We start from the raw sequence: 20,951 nt of genomic DNA, 5'->3' as shown, positions 1-20,951 counted from the left end.
ACCTGTTGCATTGGAAGGAGAGGTTTCTATTTGTAGCCAGTCGCCTGTGAGTCGAGCTCGAATCTACCAAGAATTGGCCAATCAGCGCTCGTATCATCTACCAAGAATTGGCCAATCAGCGCTCTTATCATCTACCAAAAATTGGCCAATCAGCGCTCGTATCATCTACCAAAAATTGGCCAATCAGCAATCGTATATCGCTGTTATTACGAAGAATGACCTCGTGGCCATACGAGCGCTGGCCAATCAGCGCTCGTATCGCTACCAAAAATTGCATTTTTCAAGCGTGACATTACGAAAATCTTCACTTCACTTCAGTACTTTGATTTGAAGAGTGACATTACAAAATTACGAAATTACGAAAATCTTCACACCTTTCATTTGATTAGCCTACATTACTTCACTTAACTTCACTTCACTTCTTACCAACATTTCCGAGGTAAGTCAGTCCTTTCTAACTATTTTCAATACAAATAAATTGGCAGATGTCACGTTAACATATCCGACAAATGCCAAAAGTCTGCTTCGACGATAGGTAATTTGAATTTATAACAATTTATCTTCTGAAACCTCAGATCGGTCCCGCTGGCTCTGAATCCAACAGCAGGGCAACAGATCGGAGCGGGAGAGACGGGGGAAGAGCCGAGTGCAAAGAAAACTGTTTCCCAGCAAGGGCTATTAGAGAGACGAGGGGCCATCAGAAGACAAACTGCTCTTGCTGGTGTAAAGTCTCATTTGAATCAAATAAACAATATGTTGCAACTGCTTTGCATTTTTGTACAGTTCCAGTCACAAAAATGCACGAAAACCACTTGAGTGAGAGTTGATTGTGCTGTTTTTTATTTATAATCAAGTTGTATTAATATGAAAAAATACAAATGTTGTTTATTCAAATACAATATACCACTGGGGAGCTTGAAGTTACAAAAAATCAAATCAAGTTATATACCCTTTATCATAATACCAGCCTACTTAATCACAATGGTTAGCTTATACATTTTACATAACTTCCTATTAATTGTCAATGCTTTTGATAATCAAAATGGTATGGAATTTAAATGCAGAGCGTAAAATGCGTTCATATTACCATGCATAACAAACAAAGCACAACAGACAGTATTAATCATTATTGCTTGGACAGCATTTATAAGGAACCTGATCACTTAGACACTATGTTTTACAGTGATATTAACGTCTCTATAATCACTGTTAACATGGCCTCTTAATGCTTTAATAAAACGGGCACTAAACACACCGGCATGGTTTAGTTTCATTGGTGAACGCAGCGACGACCGGCAACGATATATATTTGATGCAACATTATTATTCATTTTCATAAGGATCTGGATATTTTTCTGACAATATGAATGTACAGTAGTCATATTATGATCATAACGAATTAGGAACGACCGGGACTCATTACGACGAGATCAGGATTTATATTACGGTATTTATGGCACTTTACGTCGACTAACTTTATTTATCATTCTTTATTACAATACGATATATATTTGATACAACATTATTATTCGTTTGCATAAGGATCTGGACATGTTTCTGACAATATGAATGTACATTAGTCATATTATGATCATAACAAATTAGGATCTACCAGGATTCGATACGATGAAAATCAGCATGTTTTTTGAGTGGCGAAGTCACACCTCTTCCGGTAGAGCTCATGGGACCTATGAGATCGAAAAATATGAATGGTTGTCAATGGAGAGAAAATAATTATTTTCTGGTCCCAGTCTTTATATGACCTGGATTACACATATGTTGTTTGTGGATTTGAATGATAATTTTTCATGCAAAGAAAACTTAAAATTTTCGTGAAGAAGATTGATAATTTTAGGTTTTATGTGAGGCTGCTTTGTGAACTACAGCTCTTCGCTGCTCTCGACGCATATGATATACGTCACCACACCCGCACTTGGAACTCGGCACAGAGACGGCGATCTCTCTGCTCCACTTCACCACTTTTTTTCAAGGCGAGGATAAAAGCATAGAAAGAGGTGAAAACCACTATAAGTCGGGGCATGTGGAGAGTTTTAGTTATGTGCCATCTCTATGTGCCATCTCTGTGCCGAGTTACAAATGCGGGTGTGGTGACGTATATCATATGCGTCGAGAGCAGCGAAGAGCTGTAGTTCACAAAGCGGCCTCACATAAAACCTAAAATTATCAAACTTCTTCACGAAAATTTTTAGTTTTCTTTGCATGAAAAATTATCCTTTAAATCCACAAACAACATATGTGTAATCCAGGGCATATAAAGACTGGGACCAGAAAATAATTATTTTCTCTCCATTGACACCCATTCATATTTTTCAATCTCATAAATCCCATGAGCTCTACCGGAAGGGGCGTGACTTCGCCTCTATATCTTGATGCTTTACCTCGACGAACACGCAGCTTCCTTGGCGCGCCACCTGTTGCATTGGGAGGAGCGGTTTCAATTTGTAGCCAGATTTCATCATCTATTAACTATCAAATATTAATTTCGAAATATACAAAAACATAAATGATGGGCAGTTATTTTCAAGATTGAACGGCATTGTACGAGCTTCATTTGCTGTTTTTAGTACTTTAGACAATTATTAAAGTGTAAACGTTCTGTTATTAGGCTTTGGTTTGGGAAATCGTTGTATTTTTTTATCCACCACCAGGGGGCGATATGGTATAAGGATTAGAGACATTCCATCACATTGTACAGAAAATGCAAATCTGCAAAAGCACCCATGTGAAAGGGTTCCCCAATCATTCGTATAAAACGTTAGATACGCAATGATTTACTATAAGGGCACTATGTTGAGAATAACCTCATTCCGAATTTGTTCAGCTGCCTTATCTAAATGAAATAGAATGTAAATAAAAACACATTACATAAGGTTTTACAAGAGTACAAATATATCACCCAAAACGGGTCTATAAGGTCTAGTCTTATGTATAATTAGATTAAGGATTGTTTATTTAGGTCTGTAATACCATGGGATTCCGCACTACAGGTATCCTTTTGTTCCCACCCCCAGCCAATCTGCAGAGCCACCGGTGAGATAAACAACGCCGTCCTCCTCAACAAAGAATATCCTGTCATGAGCGGAAGTCTCCGGGATTTTTTTTTTTGTCCATCCATAACAACCCGACGCCAATTCAACCAGAACGAAGGCGAAGTGCGTACCGTCAGCATCAACCAACCCCTCGGTGCACACCCATCCTTCGGTCCGCGTCTATCCCGCCACCGCACACCCTGCTTGTAGGTTCTTACACCGCGACACGCACCCCCGTAAGGTCAGCTTGTCCAGCCCCGACCACACATGCCTTATTCCCGACAGACCTATCGCGGGAGGATACGTGCTAAATCGGATCGCGCAGCGGAGGAATTCGTGTTTTTCGGAGCGCAGTTTGATCGGCTAGACGCGCGCCGCTGACCGGGGTATCTGTGTTAACATCGGTCGCGTCGGGTCGGTGGGAGCCTGTAGTCTGCACCACATAGGAAGGGATTAAGTTACTGCTGGTGGTTGCGACATTGGATTATTTGATTTGGCCTTCCCCTGTGCACAGCCACACATTCCTCCTCGTCCTCTCTCTCTTTTTTTCTCTGAACAGAGATAAGCTACTTTCAATCAAGGTATTGTATTTGAGTGATGTGCGTGCGTTGTGTGGCTTTTGTTGTGTGCCTTGATTAACCAGCCCTAGACAAAATATCACACATTCGTCTTCTTTTGTTACTGGCATTGGAATTTCCTGAAGGACCCCTTCTTTGCAACCACCGCCCGCCCCCCCCCCCCCCACGTTCGTGTGTAGTCTAATGTACAAATTCCTTCCTATGTCTCATGTTTTTTCCACTGTTGCACCTCTCCAAATACTAGGAATTTGCAATTATGGAAATGGCCGCCTTGTGCCAAAGCTTAGGCACAATATGTTGCCACAGTTTTTACATTACCAAGCATTACAGCAGCATCCCCTGGTTCTGGCGTTACACTCCTCCCTCATTTGCTCATGTGCGATGCCCTGCCCTCCCTCTGGTTCTATTTTATGTTCAGGAAAATAAACTCATATCTACTGTATGTGACATCATGTGTATGTTACATTAATGTTAATAACAACAAAGTGCAATAATTTAAGTGATCCTACATGGTACAAAGTGTGATTGAAGTATCCCTCCTATTCTTGGTTTAATATTGTGTTACCGTACCCTCTGTGGTATAGACGCATTCCGCCCGTGGCACAGTAACCTGTTTAGCTAATAATGTTGATGGTCTAGTTTCCCTAAGGCCCAATGGATAGCAATGAAAATGAACATTGCTTGTACATTTATTTTTTACAATTATACAAGTTAGCTTTAACTACATCTGTTTACATTGGAAGCAGAGTGACATAACGAGAAATCCCCTCAACGCTGGCTGTGTGTATAAACTCAAGTAGAGCACAGTAGGTAGCTCATAATGGACCCTTTTCAAAGAGGCGCCATGGCACGACCCACACAGGTGTTTCTCCAAACACTGCTACTTTTATATAACGGGCCACATGTGGTAGTCTCAGCTCGTAAACAAGTCTACTATTACACGCCTCTTTGAATGGCGCCATTGTGAGTTGTAACCAGGTAGAGACGCCTAAATGAGTACCATTTCTCCACCATCTGGTTCAGGCAGTCTTTGCTAGTGAGTTCTGACAACACTAAGGGCATGGGAGGGAGAATTTGCCTAAGCTTTGAATAAGGCTTTTATTTTGGTAATCATTTCTCACAAAGGCAGAGAAGTGCCCTAATGCATGCCCTAATGCAACTATGTTTTATTAAGATAACCTTATGGTGAGGAGATGAAGCTTTGGCCTTAAAGCGTTATTCTTTGATGTTTGCCTGGGAGGCGCTTAACTTTGTGTGTTTGCTTGTATTTGGCCGGTGTTTCGGTACATTAACAGTTATAAGCCGGGGGGGGGGGTGTTAGCGACCCCCACCGTAGATGCAAGGCTTTATGTACCCTGAGCCCTACTCACAGAAGTTGAGCTCTTTGAACCCAGAGCCCTACTCATAGACAACCGCTGTCGCGCCCCCGTCTCCCGCAGCCATGTCGTTCCGAAGGGGCGTGGTCAGGCAGAGCAAGTTCCGCCATGTGTTCGCCCAGGCCTGGAAGGCGGAGCACTGCATCGACGACGTGCGCGTGTCGCGCGTCACCTGGGACAGCCCGCTCTGCGCCGTCAACCCCAAGTTCATCGCCGTCATCGTGGAGTCGGGCGGGGGCGGGGCCTTCCTGGTGGTGCCCATCACCAAGGTGAGGCCCGGACGTGTGTGTGTGTGATGAGCGGTGTGACAATGTTGTTAAAGGGGACGTTATTGCACCACCAGGTTTGGGTGTGGTTAGCCGGTAAGCCGTTTTGAAAATCGGCCTCTTCTGACATCACAAGTGGGCGTGTCCACCTAGATGTGTGCTGGATAGATCGGTCTACCGGCCTACCCGGTGGACTGTGGCAAACGTCGCTCATCTATCCGTCATACATCTAGGTGGACGGACACGCCCCCACTTGTGATGTCAGAAGAGGCAGACTTTCAAAACGGCTTGTAGCGGCTAATCACACTCGCACCTGGTGGAATAATATGTCACCTTTTAAAGTACCGGTTACGGTTTGCTGGCGTTTAGCAGCTGCAATCGCCCTGAGCGACACACAAAAATACATGCATTCAGAAATACAGTCTTTAAGGAGCCGGTAAGGGCTTTTTGCTCACGGATGATTACAGGTGCAGCTGAGGAAATGGTGGGGTTGGACTCCAACCTCCCTGTACTCTCTGGCCTGCTCTAGTAGTCATGTTGCAAATATGCAGATGCTAACTAATTGGCCCCTGCTACTTGGCCTCATACCTTTCATATAAGTGACAGGTTCCCATGTTCTGCTAATGAACGAGGATGAAACTGTTTTTGTTGGCCCGTAGGCTGCTCGGTTGGAGTGGGAGACTGTTCTCAGATCATCATGGGTTGAGCTGTGGACTGCCGCTGGGGCACTGAAAGGGTTTTTCCTCTCTCTGTTCCTTAGAGCGGAAGGATCGACCAGACCTGCTCCACGGTGTGTGGTCACCTAGCGCCCGTGTTGGACATCCAGTGGTGTCCCCATGACGACAACATCATCGCAAGTGCCTCGGAGGACAACACCGTGAAGGTGCGGGCGCGGCGTCGGACTGGCTCTAAACCGCACACGTTATTTATTATTTTGGATTCCATCGCGATTGCTAACAGGGGTAGCAAAACAGTGGTTCTTATTGTAATAACTGCAGTTTCAGAATATACGCCTTTTTATCAAAAAATAGGAGGGGAGGTGGCACAAAACAATTTTGTTTTTTAAACCTTCGACGTGACGTCATACTTGACATAGCTACACCCTTCACTGTGAAGGAACACAAGTTTTAAATGTGGGGTTATCCATAAATGAGTTGATGTTGAATATATCAATGAATGTTGTCGTCTTTCAAGACTATTCTTCCACGTTGTCAGCGATTGATCGATTAGATCGGTTTGAAGGGTCATGTGATTGGACGTTTGACGCTGCGTGTTCCCCAGGTGTGGCAGATCCCCGACGGGGGCCTCGTGGGGCCCATGACGGAGCCCTTGGTGACCCTGGAGGGCCACAGCAAGAGGGTGGGGATCCTCGCCTGGCACCCCACGGCCTTCAACATCCTGCTCAGCGCAGGTAGGTTGATCTGCTTCCTGATGACCATATATGTTGGGGGCGCTTCCTGATGACCATATATGTCGGGGTCGCTTCCCGACGACCATATTTATTGGGCCTATTGTCATTCCGTGTTTTGAAGTTTAAAAAGAAAAGGATTATCCTTTTTTCTGATAATAATTTTGCTAATTGTTACTTTTCTTACAAATTCAGTTGCTCATCATTCTGTTGTAGACTTCGGACGATTTGAAGGCCTGCTATAAATCAGAATGCACCAGCAATGCATCAACTGACCAAGCACTTCCCCAAGAATTCCTTGGTTAAGGTATTAAAAGCCTACCGGTTAGCCTGAAAGCAATTGGTCACAGTTAATGCTTTGCTAGAAGAGATCCATTAAGTAATGCTCAGTGTTTGTGCTCGAAGGCTTTCATTGAGTTGTGCTCATTTCTATTTATCAGACAGGATCCTCATTGGATCATGAGAAAGGGTTGGGGTTTTGCTCACACACACACACACACACACACACACACACACACACACACACACACACACACACTTCCTTAAAAGGAGAAAAATGAGAGCGCCAAAGCATGTGTCGCTGTTCTTCGTTCCTTTACTGTTGACAAAGTCGTGGGTCAGCCAGGGAACCCAGTCAGCGCAGAGGAGGTGATCTTTAACCCTGAGAGACTTAACGAGAACTACCTTCAGGCCTGCTTACTGAAAGTGTGTGAATCATGTGCACTGCAAGGATATAGAGAAGTAGTTCATAACATCGTCAGCAGTGAGTAGGGAGAAACCGGTGAGAGGCTTATAAGAACAATAAAATAAATATAATTAATATATAATAAGATCACATACTAAAGTATGTATAAGATAATAAAACGGAGTGGAAAGATCTCATTAAGAAGCGTAACATAAAGTGTGCTAAAATGCTTAAAGCCATTAAGGCCATGAATGATTGAATGAATGAATGGCTGACTTAATCGCCAGTTAGATCTAGGAGCAGAACAAAGATCCTGTACTCAGGATGTCCCATAGTGCATTTGCGTTCCTATAGCAGTATGCAAAGTCCCTGGTATAGAGAGGAGCTGGGGCCAATTAAGAGTGAATAGGGGGGTATCAGAAAAGAGCTCTTTGGGCAACAAACAGCTATCGTAAAGTAAGAGGGCGAGGTGGGAGGTGGGGTCAAGGTGCAGCCTTTAACCTAACTACAGGCAGGTGTTTTGGTTTGCATATACATTTACGTTGGCCTTGCTTTTCTGCGGCGATTTGAATCTGCATGGGTACAGATGTACAGGTTGTCAAGGGGCTGACGTTGTCCACGTTCAGTTTGACGAACGTTGATTTGCCCTCAACTGTGATTGATACATGTAGAGCTCTCTAGAACACCAGGAGACCACTTTGAAGTGGCTTCCTCCCCGCTCCAAAGCTTTCCCCTCACCTTTCTGATTCCTTTGTTCTCGCTCTCCTTGATCTCTTTCTCTATCTCTCTCCTCTCTCCTGTGAAGTCGCTTTCACCCAGTTCCAATAGTTCCCCCTCACCTTTCTGTTTCTCTCTCTCGCCCCCCCCCCCCCTTCAGGCTGTGACAACGTGATGTGTGTGTGGGACGTTGGCACCGGCGAACTGGTGTATCAGCTGAGCGACGCCCACCCCGACCTGATCTACAGCGCGTGCTGGAACCGTGACGGCAGCGCCGTCTGCACCGTGTCCAAGGACAAGGCCCTGAGGGTCATCGACCCACGCCGCGGGACCGTACTCAAGGCACGCCCCCCCCGTCGTAGACGCCCGTACAACCCGATGTTGTGTTTTGCGATTGTTCGCGGCGATGAGCGGATTTTTCCGTTCATTTTGCAAACCTGGGCAGCACGTCACATGGATTTGTTAAGAGGGCTTATTGATCGGATGAATGCTAACATGGCGCAGTGCTCTTGGGTTCTGACATGGCGCTGACTGAATGCTAACATGGCGCTCTGCTCTTGCGTTCCGACGCGGTACCCCCTGTAGGTGAGGGAGAAGGTCCACGACGGCACGCGGCCAATGAGAGCCGTCTTCCTGTCAGACGGAAAGATCCTGACCACCGGGTTCAGCCGCATGAGTGAGAGACAGATGGCCTTGTGGGATACGGTAAGTCCGACGTCCTGTCCGACATCCCGTCGGATCGGTCCATTAGACGCAGCAGTACGTTCTATTAGATGATGCTCTTCCGTTCTAAGTGGAGACGGAGGGGAAGGCTTAGGAATCAGATGGAATGTCTTTTTGTTTTTTTTAACAGAAAGATCTCACCGAGCCGATGGCAATGCAGGAGATGGACACCAGTAATGGCGTGCTGTTGCCTTTCTACGACCCGGACACCAACATGGTCTACCTATGTGGGAAGGTATGAGTTCTCAGGAGGGAATACTGTTTTTACACATCTGAGAGTCCTGGATCCGTCTTTCACCAATTTGGCTTTCTGGGGATTCGTTTCTAAAAGGGGCCACCATCCAGACCCAATCACAATAGGCATCGTGAGATGAGCTAAATTGGATGTAGATGAACGTTCCTGGTCCTTCACTACAATTTCCCTACACTTTACATTTAAATGTAGGGCATTTAGCAGACGCTTTTAGCCAAAGCGACTTATGATCCATTCGTTCACACACCGACGGCGGTGTCAACCAAGCAAGGTGACAGCCAGCTCGTCGGGAGCAGTCAGGGTGAGGTGTCTTGCTCAGGGACACCTCGACACTCAAACCGGAATTAACCTTATATTGGGGAAAAATGCATTTCAAAGCAGTGCTTTGATACATTTATTTGTTGCATTCATTAATGAGGAATTTAGGTGAGTTTATAGGCTCTGAATCTGTAAATCAGTAAAACTATTTATCACTGGTACAACCAACAGAATTCAGCCTTTTATTTTATATTCATCTTATAATAATTATCAAGGCAGCGCTATTGACCCAAAAAGCAATATGCAGTATGTGAGCCCACGAGATGAAGGCCTAATTAAAAAGGGTGGCTGCACCGCCCCCTTGTGGTCGAAATATGTATTGCAAAGGAAAGATCCACAATGTTTAGAATAGTGACCCCCATTGGCGTCAGTTTGGTTTGAAATGTGGTGGGGACAGAGACGCAATCTGGAATGCATTTTTAGAAGTGCTGGGGATGCACCTTATTTTTCTTTAGCGCAGGTCATGAAAGGTTCTGAAGACGGGATACCTGTGTAGCTTACTAATATATAAGATTTTTACAAAAAAATTATGTCTGACACGTTTTATGAAGAAAGCGTTTTCAAAAAGCATTGGACATGATGACCCACAATGTTCTGCTCCATGATGCACTCAATGTTGACGTGACATGACATGAGCTATACCAAAATAAACAAAGTGGGGCTTATTACCTACGTGTTTAAGTTCAGAAGGGGCAAACGTATACACACAGCACTACAAATGTCAAGATCGAAAAAGCTAAAAATAATTATAGCTGAACGCTTTATATCACATCATGAGCTGGCTGTTCTCAATTCACAACACACATCCATCCAATCTACATGGCATTCTGACCAAAACCCATGCACTCCCCCCCCCCCCCACACACACACAATCATTCCATAATTCAAGCAAAGCGAATGACCAAAAGTCACTTTGAGTCAACAAGACTGACTCCACCGACTCCACTATCGTAATCTCCACTAGTCTATACCCAACACCGTAAGAACGCTAACACTGGATAATTTAATTTAGGCTACTTGGAGGCTATGGCTAGTAGTACTATTTCAAGTTAAAACAGCTGACCACATGAGGGCAGAAAACACAAAAGATCTCACCAAAGTACCAGCAAACCTTAAGCAATAAATATCGCATCTTACCTTTATTAATGTGCCAGTGGTCTGCAGATGTATCCCGCGGTGTAGCCTGCGTGCCTGCTGCCTAACCACATCCATTTAGTTCAACAGGTTTTTGCTCTGACACTGTCCATCCATGGTACTAGCGGTCTGGTGCTTTTTACCTATGTATTCAGGCTAAAATTAATTGACTGTCTGATGCCTCATCGTTGCATACCAGCCATAGTATTGGTATTAATATCTCATTCATTGTCCAAGTCAGGCTGGCACCTCATACGAAAATAATCCACAACTACGGTGCCGCAGAGGGGACATCTAGTCACAACTGAAAAAAGACGAGATAGCGATACAACCAGAGCCCGACATTCTCTGATCCTACCTAGTTAATTATACAGCAAAATGTCAAAAAGGAGTGGACAGGACATCAGATTTATTTTTAAAACCAAGCAATTGAAGCTGACATGCACAGTAAGTGTGCTAGTGTCTTATGAGCTCAGCTAAATTAATATTTATTCTAGAAATATATTGTAATTCTTGAGGTTTTTTTAGCTAGCTAGCCTCTACCAGCGCGACACACTGTTGGCTAGCATGCCTAGTGCTACTGGAGTGTTTTGCCCTATGTGCTTCAACGTTTAGCTTTCCTATTTAAATTCATTTTGAATTTACAACAGTACGAATGATTTATTTTATTTTCACTTCAATGACGTTTCGTTAGCAGTTTTCAGACTCCCCACTAGATGGTCGTAAATCATCCATATTATTTGTACCAAGTAACAACCATGGTACCAGGCAACCGCACACTCCACACCAATATTTTGTCAAAAACCAATTACAATATTGATAACATACCACAACCAACATACCGTCATAGTGGTCAAATCATTACAATAAAGGTTACAAGACTTTTGTTTGTACACCACATAAATCTCATAAAATAGAGGGCATAATCAATTGAGTTGACACATTTTTATTTATTTATAAGGAACATCAGAGCTTAATGAAAGGCAGGAACTGGTAGATGGCAATGAAGAGGTGAGTTGGCAGAAACAAGTTCCTAAAAGGAGAAAACACTGCATTTTAAAATAAATAAATAAGACAGAGCTAAATCAATTAAGTTATCAATCTTCTGTCTTTGTTTACGTTTGATCAGGGAGAAGAACTAAGTCAATCAGAACTTAGTGAAGCTAATGTTGGCTATAGCTTCAACGTCAATGATAGAACTTAGAAATTATCAAGATAAATCGTTCGCTGCCCTCGGTCAAACTACGACAAAGGAGTTTGTACAGATTGTCATCATCATGAATAAATATAGATACCTTACGTTACCTCCTCCGGACCTCCTTTCCTCAAATGCATGAGGCTGCAACCGCAGCAGATTGTCCATGGAAGTGCGCAGCAAGCAGTCAGGTTCAGATTACACAGAGAAGGAGCCGCCCACCGTAACACCCACCCCTCCCCCATTCTAGAACTACTCATCCAAATGTTATAATTGTTGCAAATTGTTGACGGCTGGACTGTGTGCCGTATGCAGATTGTTTTTTTGTGGATTGGTTCGCATCTGTCTCGCGCTATAAACATTCATTTTTAAAAAACTATATATATTTTTTTTTTTGACAAAATGAGTCTTTACGAAAACTGGTGGACGCGTCCCCGGCGTAATCGACGCCTATGGTGACCCCCACGCTTTGTAAACACTGGATAACTGCTCCTCTCCCTTCCCCCTCACCCTCCCCCTTCTGCGTTCCTTTCGTCTCCAGGGCGACTGCACCATCCGCTACTTCGAGGTGACGGACGAGTCCCCCTACGTCCACTTCCTGAACCTGTACAGCAGCAAGGAGCCCCAGCGGGGGGCCGGCTACGTCAGCAAGAGAGGCCTGGATGTCAACAAGTGTGAGATCGCCAGGTTGGTGCGACGACCGCCACGCTGGCGCTCGGGTTTTGTTTTTGCGATGGATTGTTGTTTTTCTCTCCCGAGTAATCCAGTCGTAAACGATCGATATCGGTGTACGTTTTCATGCGGCACGGTTTCACGCCCCGTGCCTTCCGTTTCTGCAGGTTCTACAAGGTCCACGAAAGAAAGATCGAACCCATCTCCATGACCGTGCCACGCAAAGTACGTCCGTCTTTCTGTCCTTCTGACTGTCCGTCAGTCCCTTTTTGTTTGTCTGTCTGTCTGTCTGTGTCTGTCTGTCTGTCTGTCTGTCCATTTGTCCAACAAAAAAGCCTGTATTGCCTGGCATCACCAGACCAATTGATTATCCCACAACCAGTCAGAGCAAAGAAACTACGATGTATCAGCGGCAGCCATCTTGGCTGTATATGAAAATTCCTTAATCGGCGCTTCCATAGGCTACTCCGCATGTACAGTCGTCTTATTAAACCAATAAGACGACCGGTCCAGGCCGGGTCAATCAGAACCATACGCCAGAGCAAATTAAACGAAGTTTAAGATTAAACAAAGGTTAAACGAGCTTGCAGGTTCTTATGCTTCCCGGGCCAACGACCACGTAATCACTCTCAAAGCAGCCACGCCCCCATCCCCTCCACCTCCTTCCTGTTGGTTCATCTGTGTCCGTTTGTCCGTCGCCCAGTCGGACCTGTTCCAGGGGGACCTGTACCCGGACACGGCGGGCCTGGAGCCCTCCCTGCTGGCCGAGGAGTGGATCGCGGGCCAGGACGCCCCGCCCCTGCTGGTGTCCCTGAGCGGGGGCTACGCCGTGCCCCCCTCCAAGCACCGGGACACCATGAGGGGTCGGCCCAAGCTGGCGTCCCAGGACTCCGGGGCCGGGGCCCCCGCCGCCGCCGCCCCCACCGCCACGCCCACGGCCCCCGCCGTCGCCAGGGAGACGGAAGGGGAGACCCGGGGCAACGCCGCCGACGGGACGGCGGACCGGCTGAAGAAAGAGGTAGGAGACGGACTCCGCCGACCGACCGACCGACCAATCATAGAGTAGAATAGAACAACCATTCATGATGTTCGCGTGGTCGATATAGTACGTCTAAAGTTGTAAGCTAAAGGCAATGCTAAAACAATTTGGAAACGCGCCTCTAGGTGATGTGGGGGGGGCAGGGTGGTCTTGTGCTCAGGGCACTGGGTTAAATCCCAGTCTAAACGTTCTGGGTTCAAACCTCAAAGCCCACTCTGTGCATTTGAAGGCTTTCTTCAGTGTCTTAACACCCTCAAACGGCCGCAAAGCGCCCCAACACCTTCACCTGCTCGTTGCTGAAAAGTATCGTGTGGTTTAGCTGAGGTTTTACTCCCAAAGCGTAGGCTAAATCACAACATGCAAAGCAGCCGTTAGCGACGATCATTTCTGATGCGCCCCTCTGACACTCCGCTCTCCCTCCCTCCCAGGACGACGTGCTGAACGAGATCCTGGCGGAGATGAAGGCTCTGCGCACGGTGGTGCTCGCCCAGTCCCAGCGCATAGAGATTCTGGAGAGGCAGCTGGCCCGCATCGAGGACGGAGACGTATGAACCTCCCCCCCCCGGTGCCACCCCGACCCATGACCCCCGCCCAAGACGCCGCCACCGCCGCCGCTAGGAGCTAGCGCTTATGCTACGAGCACGAGGTGTTCAAAAATAAACAAAACTAACAAAACAAAAAAAAAAACATAAATAGACCATAGCCTTACTAGAAGACACTGAACCCTTTAAGGCTGTGTGTTTTGTGTGGAAGTGTAGGCCAGTGAACATACGTTGTGTGTTGTTTTTTATTGGAGGCAGTAGGGTTAGGGAGAGTTTAAAAAAAGAAATACGAAAGCGTTAACGAATGCTTTTCAAGGTTGGTGGGTTTATTGTGTCCTTTTTTTTTTTTTATGCATCGAGTTAGATTTGATACAATTTGTCCTTGCTAATTAAGGGCTTTGGGGGGAATCCCCGTACGTCTCAAATGGCACGCATGCGCGTGTCATCGGTGGGTTGTCTAATTGATTAATTTGCAGCCCCCAATTAGAGTTTAGCGATGTATAATCAAGTAGCGAACGCTGCTCAGCGCTTCTGTTGTCATTAGCAGACCTGACCACTTGGACCCTCATCGTAGCCTACATTCCTGCATTGTGCTTCTACCGTTTCCATTCCAGATATCCAAAAGTTCCTGTTTAGCAAAAAAAATAGCAAAATATACTTCAATCATCTGTGATACTTTTCTTTCTTGTTGTTGCACTAACTGAAGTTGCGTAACTACTACTACTGCATTTTTGTGTGTGTGGTAGTGGTGGTGTTGGTGTGTCTTTTGGAGTGATGATGCGATTTTTTTGAAGTTGATTAAAAGAAAGGGTCCAGAAGTTTGAAACGCTACAAGGAAGGTTGTTTTTGCCTGTTGCAACGAGTGCTAACATTGACTTAATGTGTTGTTGTTGGCTAGAAACCTTCGAATCACTCGTGATTTCTGACTCACATGTGGGTCAAGTAGCAGATATTAAATACAGTTACACATTTGAAAGAATATAGGCCTTTATCTGAGGTGGAATAGTAGGGTCCGTAAACTTAATTAAGTTAATTATGGTGTGTAGACATTCCAGTGCCTATAATTAACGTCGCTCCATACTGTTTCACCTCTGTGATAAAGGACTTCTTTCAGCGTTACTTTGTTTCTTCTTTTTTTATAACCAAGTTCAGTGCTTCCGAGGTACAGGGAAAAAAAAGGAAGCCCAAAAATAAACGTGAGACTTTTAGGTCAGCGAAATTTGTTTTTTAGTCTTATGCAAATATTAAGGGAACAATCGCAAATCGGTTGTTTGTGTTTGACTTGGACTTTTTTTGCATCAAGGTTGTACGTTCCTCAGCAGTTGAAATCGAAGGATGAAACGATTTCCTAGCTAAATTATATTTCTTTATGCACTGATTGTACAACAATTGTATTTAGTGTAGCGTTTCCAACAAGTAGGGTATTTAAATGAAACTGCACTGTGCAAAACTAATAAACATTCATGACCCTTTTTCGTGTTTTTGAAGTGGCTTCTCATTTACAAACGTATTGATCCTTTTATTAATCTTATAAAATAAGGGTGGGCTAAATAAAAGGACAGCATTCGTCAGATTGCACCAACGTTGTTTTAAATTCGGCTTTTTGTGTAAAGCTCTTCTAAAAAAAAAAAAAACGTCTAACATATTCCAACATTGGCAGAACAAAATTATTGTATGGAGAATATACCTTTACCTCTTGTATCTCTAGTGAAACAGTTGATCCCCAAGTCAGACCAGTTGGAGCTGGATTCTGGGTAAGCTTTTTAATCAATTAACCAAATCCCAGTTAGGGATCAGTCCTTATCAACCCGGATTGGTCTTTTCCACTTGTTACAAATGGTTTGCTTAGGATGTGTCAAGATGATCATCCTAATCTGTAGCCTAAATGATTCCCACACACCTGAATGTGTGGGAATGATGCGCCGTTCAACCACACCCCATAGAAGAATGCTTCTGTTGTAGTGTGATATGGACATCTGTCCACTAGGGGGCAGTATAGTGCCCTCGCTGTGTGTAAAGTAACCTACCGCTCTACCCTGAGGTAGCCAGTGAATGTATGGTCGACTCGCCACACAGGAGGGGAGCCGCGGTTTCGGGTTCTCAATAAATAAGTGATGAGTAAAGTCTGTGGCAGTCTAGTTAATAGTATAAGTATACTCAATATACAACATTAGCGACGAGGATCCCTTGGGCAGCGAGCGAGACGTGCGTCATTGAACCAACAGCCCAAAAATAACAGTGGCTTTACTGTTATCCAGAGCAGTTTGACATGCCAACATGCCCATTTGATTTAGTGTTGAAGTAGGTACCTCAACACTCCCAGAGTCAGCTCCACACTGACCCAGCATTCCTATGCTGTCTTCAGCATTTTCTCGGGCCTCAACACCAATCATCAAAGACCAATTCATAGCAGGAACTAGGGTTTGGTATATTGGTTATGTATATTGCTCACAGTTTTGAGGGCAAGGGCAGCTTCTACTTTCTTTCCAACATAAATGTTAAAATAGTTCAGACGATATAGACTGAACGTGGTAGGAATATATGAAAGTTACAATATCGGATTCAATACATTTAGAATTTAATATCAAACTTTAGTGTTATCAAGTGTGACCTCAAACTGAATATGCCTGGGGAGACAGACCGTCGCATGTGGATATTCGAACACACCCCATGACTGTTGGAAAGATGTGCACAAAGCAATGCATTCATTCACAAATGTCGTCACAAGGTTTCATGACCTTGGTTCGCTTAACGCTCAAAAATAAAAGCTTCGTTTCACGGACTACGGATCTGCACTGAGACCATTCGGCCACTAGGGGTCAGCCTGGAGCCACTTATTCGGTATGGTACATTGGTACCATACACCTGATAGTAAAGCACAGTGAATTAAACATAACAAATGTTGTCCGGGTAAAACAATGAGAAAAACAACAACATGCCGTATTAGTTCCAAACAAGAGTACCAGTTGTTATTCGGTTCCAAAGCGCTGACACATAAGTTGTAACAAACACTATTATCTAGATTGAGCCATCAATCAAACAGACAGACACACACAGAGAATCGATCGCAGACCTGGACCCCCATAGCGCACCCAGTACCCTTTCATGGCATTATAAACCACACATGATCAAGGAGATTGCATGTTAGAAGTGGCCAGCATCACAGGGATTATTCTATTCTCATTTTCTTTAAATTGCAAGACGAGATTGCAGAAGGTTTACACCTCATTCTTGCAGCATATGAACTTGTGGATATGTTAAGATATATTTGACCAATTACCAATGTTTTGCCGAAAGTTACACCAAAACATGATTAAAACAGCCCTGAAGTAGAAATTAAAATGTCAAAGTTCATAGAGGATGTTGCGTCATGGCCTGGCAGTTGCAAAAAACATCTATCCACCTTATAGCCTAAAGGTGCCTAATAAAGCTCAAACATGTAGGCTACCATGAGGGATCAAGCCTTTGTTCATGAAGACTCATTGCTTCTTACCTTGCTGTGAAATCAGGAAAGTATGACTCGTCAGTGGCTTGGTTGCTAAGAGACGTCGCAGTGCCAGGGCCCCAGAAACCTGCGGGGTGGATAGGTGGGGGGGGGGGGGGGGGAGCAGTGTAGATAGGCTACTACAGCAGGGGCAATCCCCCCTCCCGGGTTGAAATCGGATACAGTTCACTGACGCACAAAGGAGTGGTGAACGTTCGCTATGGGGGAGACGAGGTTTGGATTAGCTCATCCTTCCAGGGATGCAAACAGCGTTGCTAGGTTTGGCCAGATTTCCCGCCCGATCTGGCAGGGTTGTCACATTGGTCGGGAAATTTGGCCCTCTCCCCCTCCTGTACGCCGATAAACAACAAATTACTCTTATCATCGTCAATTCTATTAACGTCACGCAGGCTTTCAAATCCTGTATTCGTCCTTAATTACCCTGAACTATTATTTGTAGCTGTTTGCAGACTTTGAAAACCTGTGGATTCTAGAATATAAATAGGCTCATGTGGGCGTTTTTGCAGTGTGCGTGATTATTGTAGAAACCGATAATGGAAGGGAATGTCATAAAAGCCTTTAATATGCTAGAAGTAATAAAATCCTTATTTGTCTCATGAAACCGTGGGAGCAAAACTAACAGGATATTGGAGATCCCAGATACCATCTACTTGCTGATGTCAGCGGTTCCCAATTTGGTCAGGAACGCTTCTAGGGAGGACACACACGCACACACTCCTTCTCAAATGTTTCATCAGACTTGTAAACACAGGTCTTTTGATAGAGTTAACTGGGTGTGTAAACACTTGGCCACTATTCTAAACCAATATTAATGGTCATTACCTTAAACCAGTGCAAGTCTGTGAGGACCCGTGGCGCCCACTACTACTTGTGTATGTCAGTATGTGTACTGTGCTATCTGCAGCATCCAAACATAAATAAATATATTTAGATTAGGTGAACAAGGTAAACGAGACCAACCACAGAGAAACTAAAGGCTGAAATCAAAAACAATATACCAGCGTTTGGGTCGAGACAGGGAGACCTCACCCGTGTGTCTGTGTGTGTGTGTGTGTGTGTGTGGTCCATTGCGCCCCAGCTGAGGGAGTGCACGCGAGACGGGACCGCGACACCTCTTTAATGGGCCCGTCGAGGAGGGACCAACGCCATTAAAACGTGTGGCGGGCTGCGCCGTCCACACACAGACACACACACACACACACACACATACACACGTGTCAGTGCCAGTCATGGGCATCTAAAGAAATATGAAAAACGAAGGATGCAGACCTATATAGGCCCTCTCTCAGCCTCACCGGTGTGTGTCTCCTCCACGCACACATAGGTAAGCCTCCGCACCCTCTCAACACAGGTGTGAGTCGGAGCGTGTGAGCGTGCGTGCATGCCTGTGTGTGCACACATGCACGCTAGTGTGCGTGGGAGTGTGACGGAACAAGCCCCCCCCCCCTCCAGTCTCCCACAGTGGGTGAGAACCAGTGTGGAGGATGAGACTCAATTCTCTGCATTGGTCTCTCCGGCCCCCCCCCCACCCCCCCAAACAGCTTTAGCTAGCCCCCCCCCCCCCCCCCGTTTCACTTCCCCCCCCCCTGGGCTGGACGGGCTATTCCTGATGCTGGAGCTCCCCTGGTAGCCAAACACTACGTAGCTCGTAGCCCCCCCCCCTGGGCTTCCTGGAGGAAATGTGATTCAGATGGGTCGGGAGGAGGAGACAGAGGGGCTATAGGCGACCGGGCTACTAGAGGTTGTTCCTGAGGCGCCTCGCACATCCAGTCCTTCTCTTGGGTTCTTCGGACGGGGCTGCTGGGTTCAACCGCTGGCGTGTCGCAGAGCCGACGGCGCTATCCTGAGCGATGAGAAGAGGGTAAGCAGGCTGGGGCCAGGCCTTTTGCTCCACGAAGCCTATAAGACCAGGACCCGGTCGGCTGGGAATCGAACACCGAACCCCTCAGGGGCTACATTGTGGGGCTAATCTCAGGGACTTGGGTTCTGTTGGAAGCATCTCTACACAGGTGCATGTTTGTCAAGAAGAGGGCGAGGGAAGGGACAAAAGTGATCAGGACAACAGGCTTGACGTCAATCTTTAATGGCTAAAAACCTGAAATGTATCAATTTTCCTATTTTTTTTAATCTATTTTCATAAAAACCTCATTTTGATCCATTTTTTTTGGTTTTAAAAACAAAACAACCCTCTGAAATACGAGCTTCATACAGCGGCTACAATATATAAATATCAACAGTACTGTATGCATCCGGGAAAAGAAAAAACAGCACACGCACACACACACGCACACGCACACACATGCGGTGAACATGCACAGGACACACTGACAGCAAAAGAGAAACTAAAAACTGGAGAACCAGGAGTATCACGTGTCCGTGTGTTGGAGGATAACGCGCCGTCTTGCGCTCTGAGCTCTTCGTCGTTTCTTGTCTTTTGGCGAAGACGAAGACATCCTTGACGTCTAAAAGGGCATGTTGGTTTTTTTCCCTCTGGATTTCACAGTGAATTTATCTAGGAAAAACAGTGTTTTGTGTATATATCAAATATATTTCAATTCTTCGGATAAAAACGCACACACACAAAAAAGAAAGGAGTTGTCAAAACAGATGAATATACAATCAAACTTACATTAATACTTAATTGAATTATATCTTGGACATTTTCATATTTTTTAAATGTGATATCCAGTCTCACACACAGTCACTCACACACACACACACTTTTCAAATAGTCTTGAATTTGTAATTTAAAGCAAATTTGCATTGGGATCAGAAAGCACAAATTTCAAAAACCCACTATAGGTATGTATGATGTTCACACTTATATATCATCATATATAACCACAAACACTGAGAACTTCAGTTATTTTACACAATGGAAGTTGGATTATGGATTGTACAGTATTTACTGAGTAGTGGAACATCACTGTAGAAAATGACAGATACTTTCCATCAGATAGTAAAATCACAGGAGTCCATATTCATATTAACAAATGCAGATTTCAACCTAAAAATGTTAAATAAATATGCAAATATGAATCTTATTGCAGGCCAAACAAACAAAAGATTAAAAATAATATAGATTTCCACACTTCGATCCTTACTACAGTACCTTAGTTCATATTTTACAAGAACAGGTTGAATCACATTGGGTCCCTAAAAATAGATAAAAGACTAAAGACAAAACAAAATCGGATAGAAAATATGTTTTTCGAGACGCCTCTCTTTTGGTGTGACACCCGAAAAGACTCCGAAAAAAGAACAAAAGTATACATGATGCCACACTTCATAAGGATTCAAAGGGAGCAGGACGAAAGCAGTCGAGAATTGGAATAATTCCAACAGCCTACAGAGCTCTCCAGTGTGAGAGAAGGAACAAGAAGAGATTGCCTTTGGTCTTTTGTTTCTTGGTGCCCGCTGTCCTCTCCACTGCACAGCCAAGGAGCCCTTCCTAATTATAGCAGGTCTGCGCTTTCCTTCCATAATGTGC

At 44.9% G+C, this 20,951-nt stretch overlaps 2 protein-coding genes across 6 annotated transcripts in view; one reads left to right on the top strand and one right to left on the bottom strand.

Annotated features, from left to right (window-relative positions):
- The first annotated feature begins 3,090 nt into the window (after nt 1-3,090).
- coro1b (coronin, actin binding protein, 1B) lies at nt 3,091-15,429 on the top strand. Of its 2 annotated transcripts, none has more exons than XM_030338151.1 (11): nt 3,091-3,256; nt 5,068-5,273; nt 6,031-6,153; nt 6,552-6,681; nt 8,241-8,422; nt 8,666-8,785; nt 8,934-9,038; nt 12,245-12,390; nt 12,543-12,600; nt 13,079-13,393; nt 13,843-13,965. In XM_030338151.1, exons 2-11 carry the CDS (start codon nt 5,070-5,072, stop codon nt 13,963-13,965), a joined length of 1,506 nt encoding a protein of 501 aa, XP_030194011.1. In that variant the 5' UTR covers nt 3,091-3,256; nt 5,068-5,069. The 2 variants fall into 2 exon arrangements, with proteins under 2 accessions (XP_030194011.1, XP_030194010.1); XM_030338150.1 differs by having other exon boundaries at nt 3,094-3,631; nt 13,843-15,429.
- A 4,099-nt stretch (nt 15,430-19,528) lies between these two features.
- LOC115529498 (RNA-binding protein with multiple splicing) overlaps nt 19,529-20,951 on the bottom strand; it is a 35,526-nt gene continuing 34,103 nt past the window's right edge. For all 4 annotated transcript variants that reach the window (XR_003973528.1, XR_003973529.1, XR_003973527.1 and 1 more), the window contains one exon: nt 19,529-20,951. This exon is cut by the window's right edge and continues 1,108 nt beyond it. The gene's annotated coding sequence lies outside the window, so the exon portion shown is untranslated.

The sequence above is a fragment of the Gadus morhua genome, chromosome 17 (genome assembly GCF_902167405.1).
Source record: "Gadus morhua chromosome 17, gadMor3.0, whole genome shotgun sequence".
In the NCBI taxonomy this organism is placed as follows: Eukaryota; Metazoa; Chordata; class Actinopteri; order Gadiformes; family Gadidae; genus Gadus; species Gadus morhua.
This window is presented reverse-complemented; position numbering and strand designations above follow the sequence as displayed.

Excerpts from the sequence above, each read along its gene's own strand:
- coro1b (XM_030338150.1), top strand. The coding sequence starts at position 5,070 with ATGTCGTTCCGAAGGGGCGTGGTCAGGCAGAGCAAGTTCCGCCATGTG. Across the intron at positions 8,423-8,665 it reads GCCGCGGGACCGTACTCAAG|GTGAGGGAGAAGGTCCACGA; the intron begins GCACGCCCCCCC and ends TACCCCCTGTAG. Across the intron at positions 13,394-13,842 it reads CGGACCGGCTGAAGAAAGAG|GACGACGTGCTGAACGAGAT; the intron begins GTAGGAGACGGA and ends CCTCCCTCCCAG.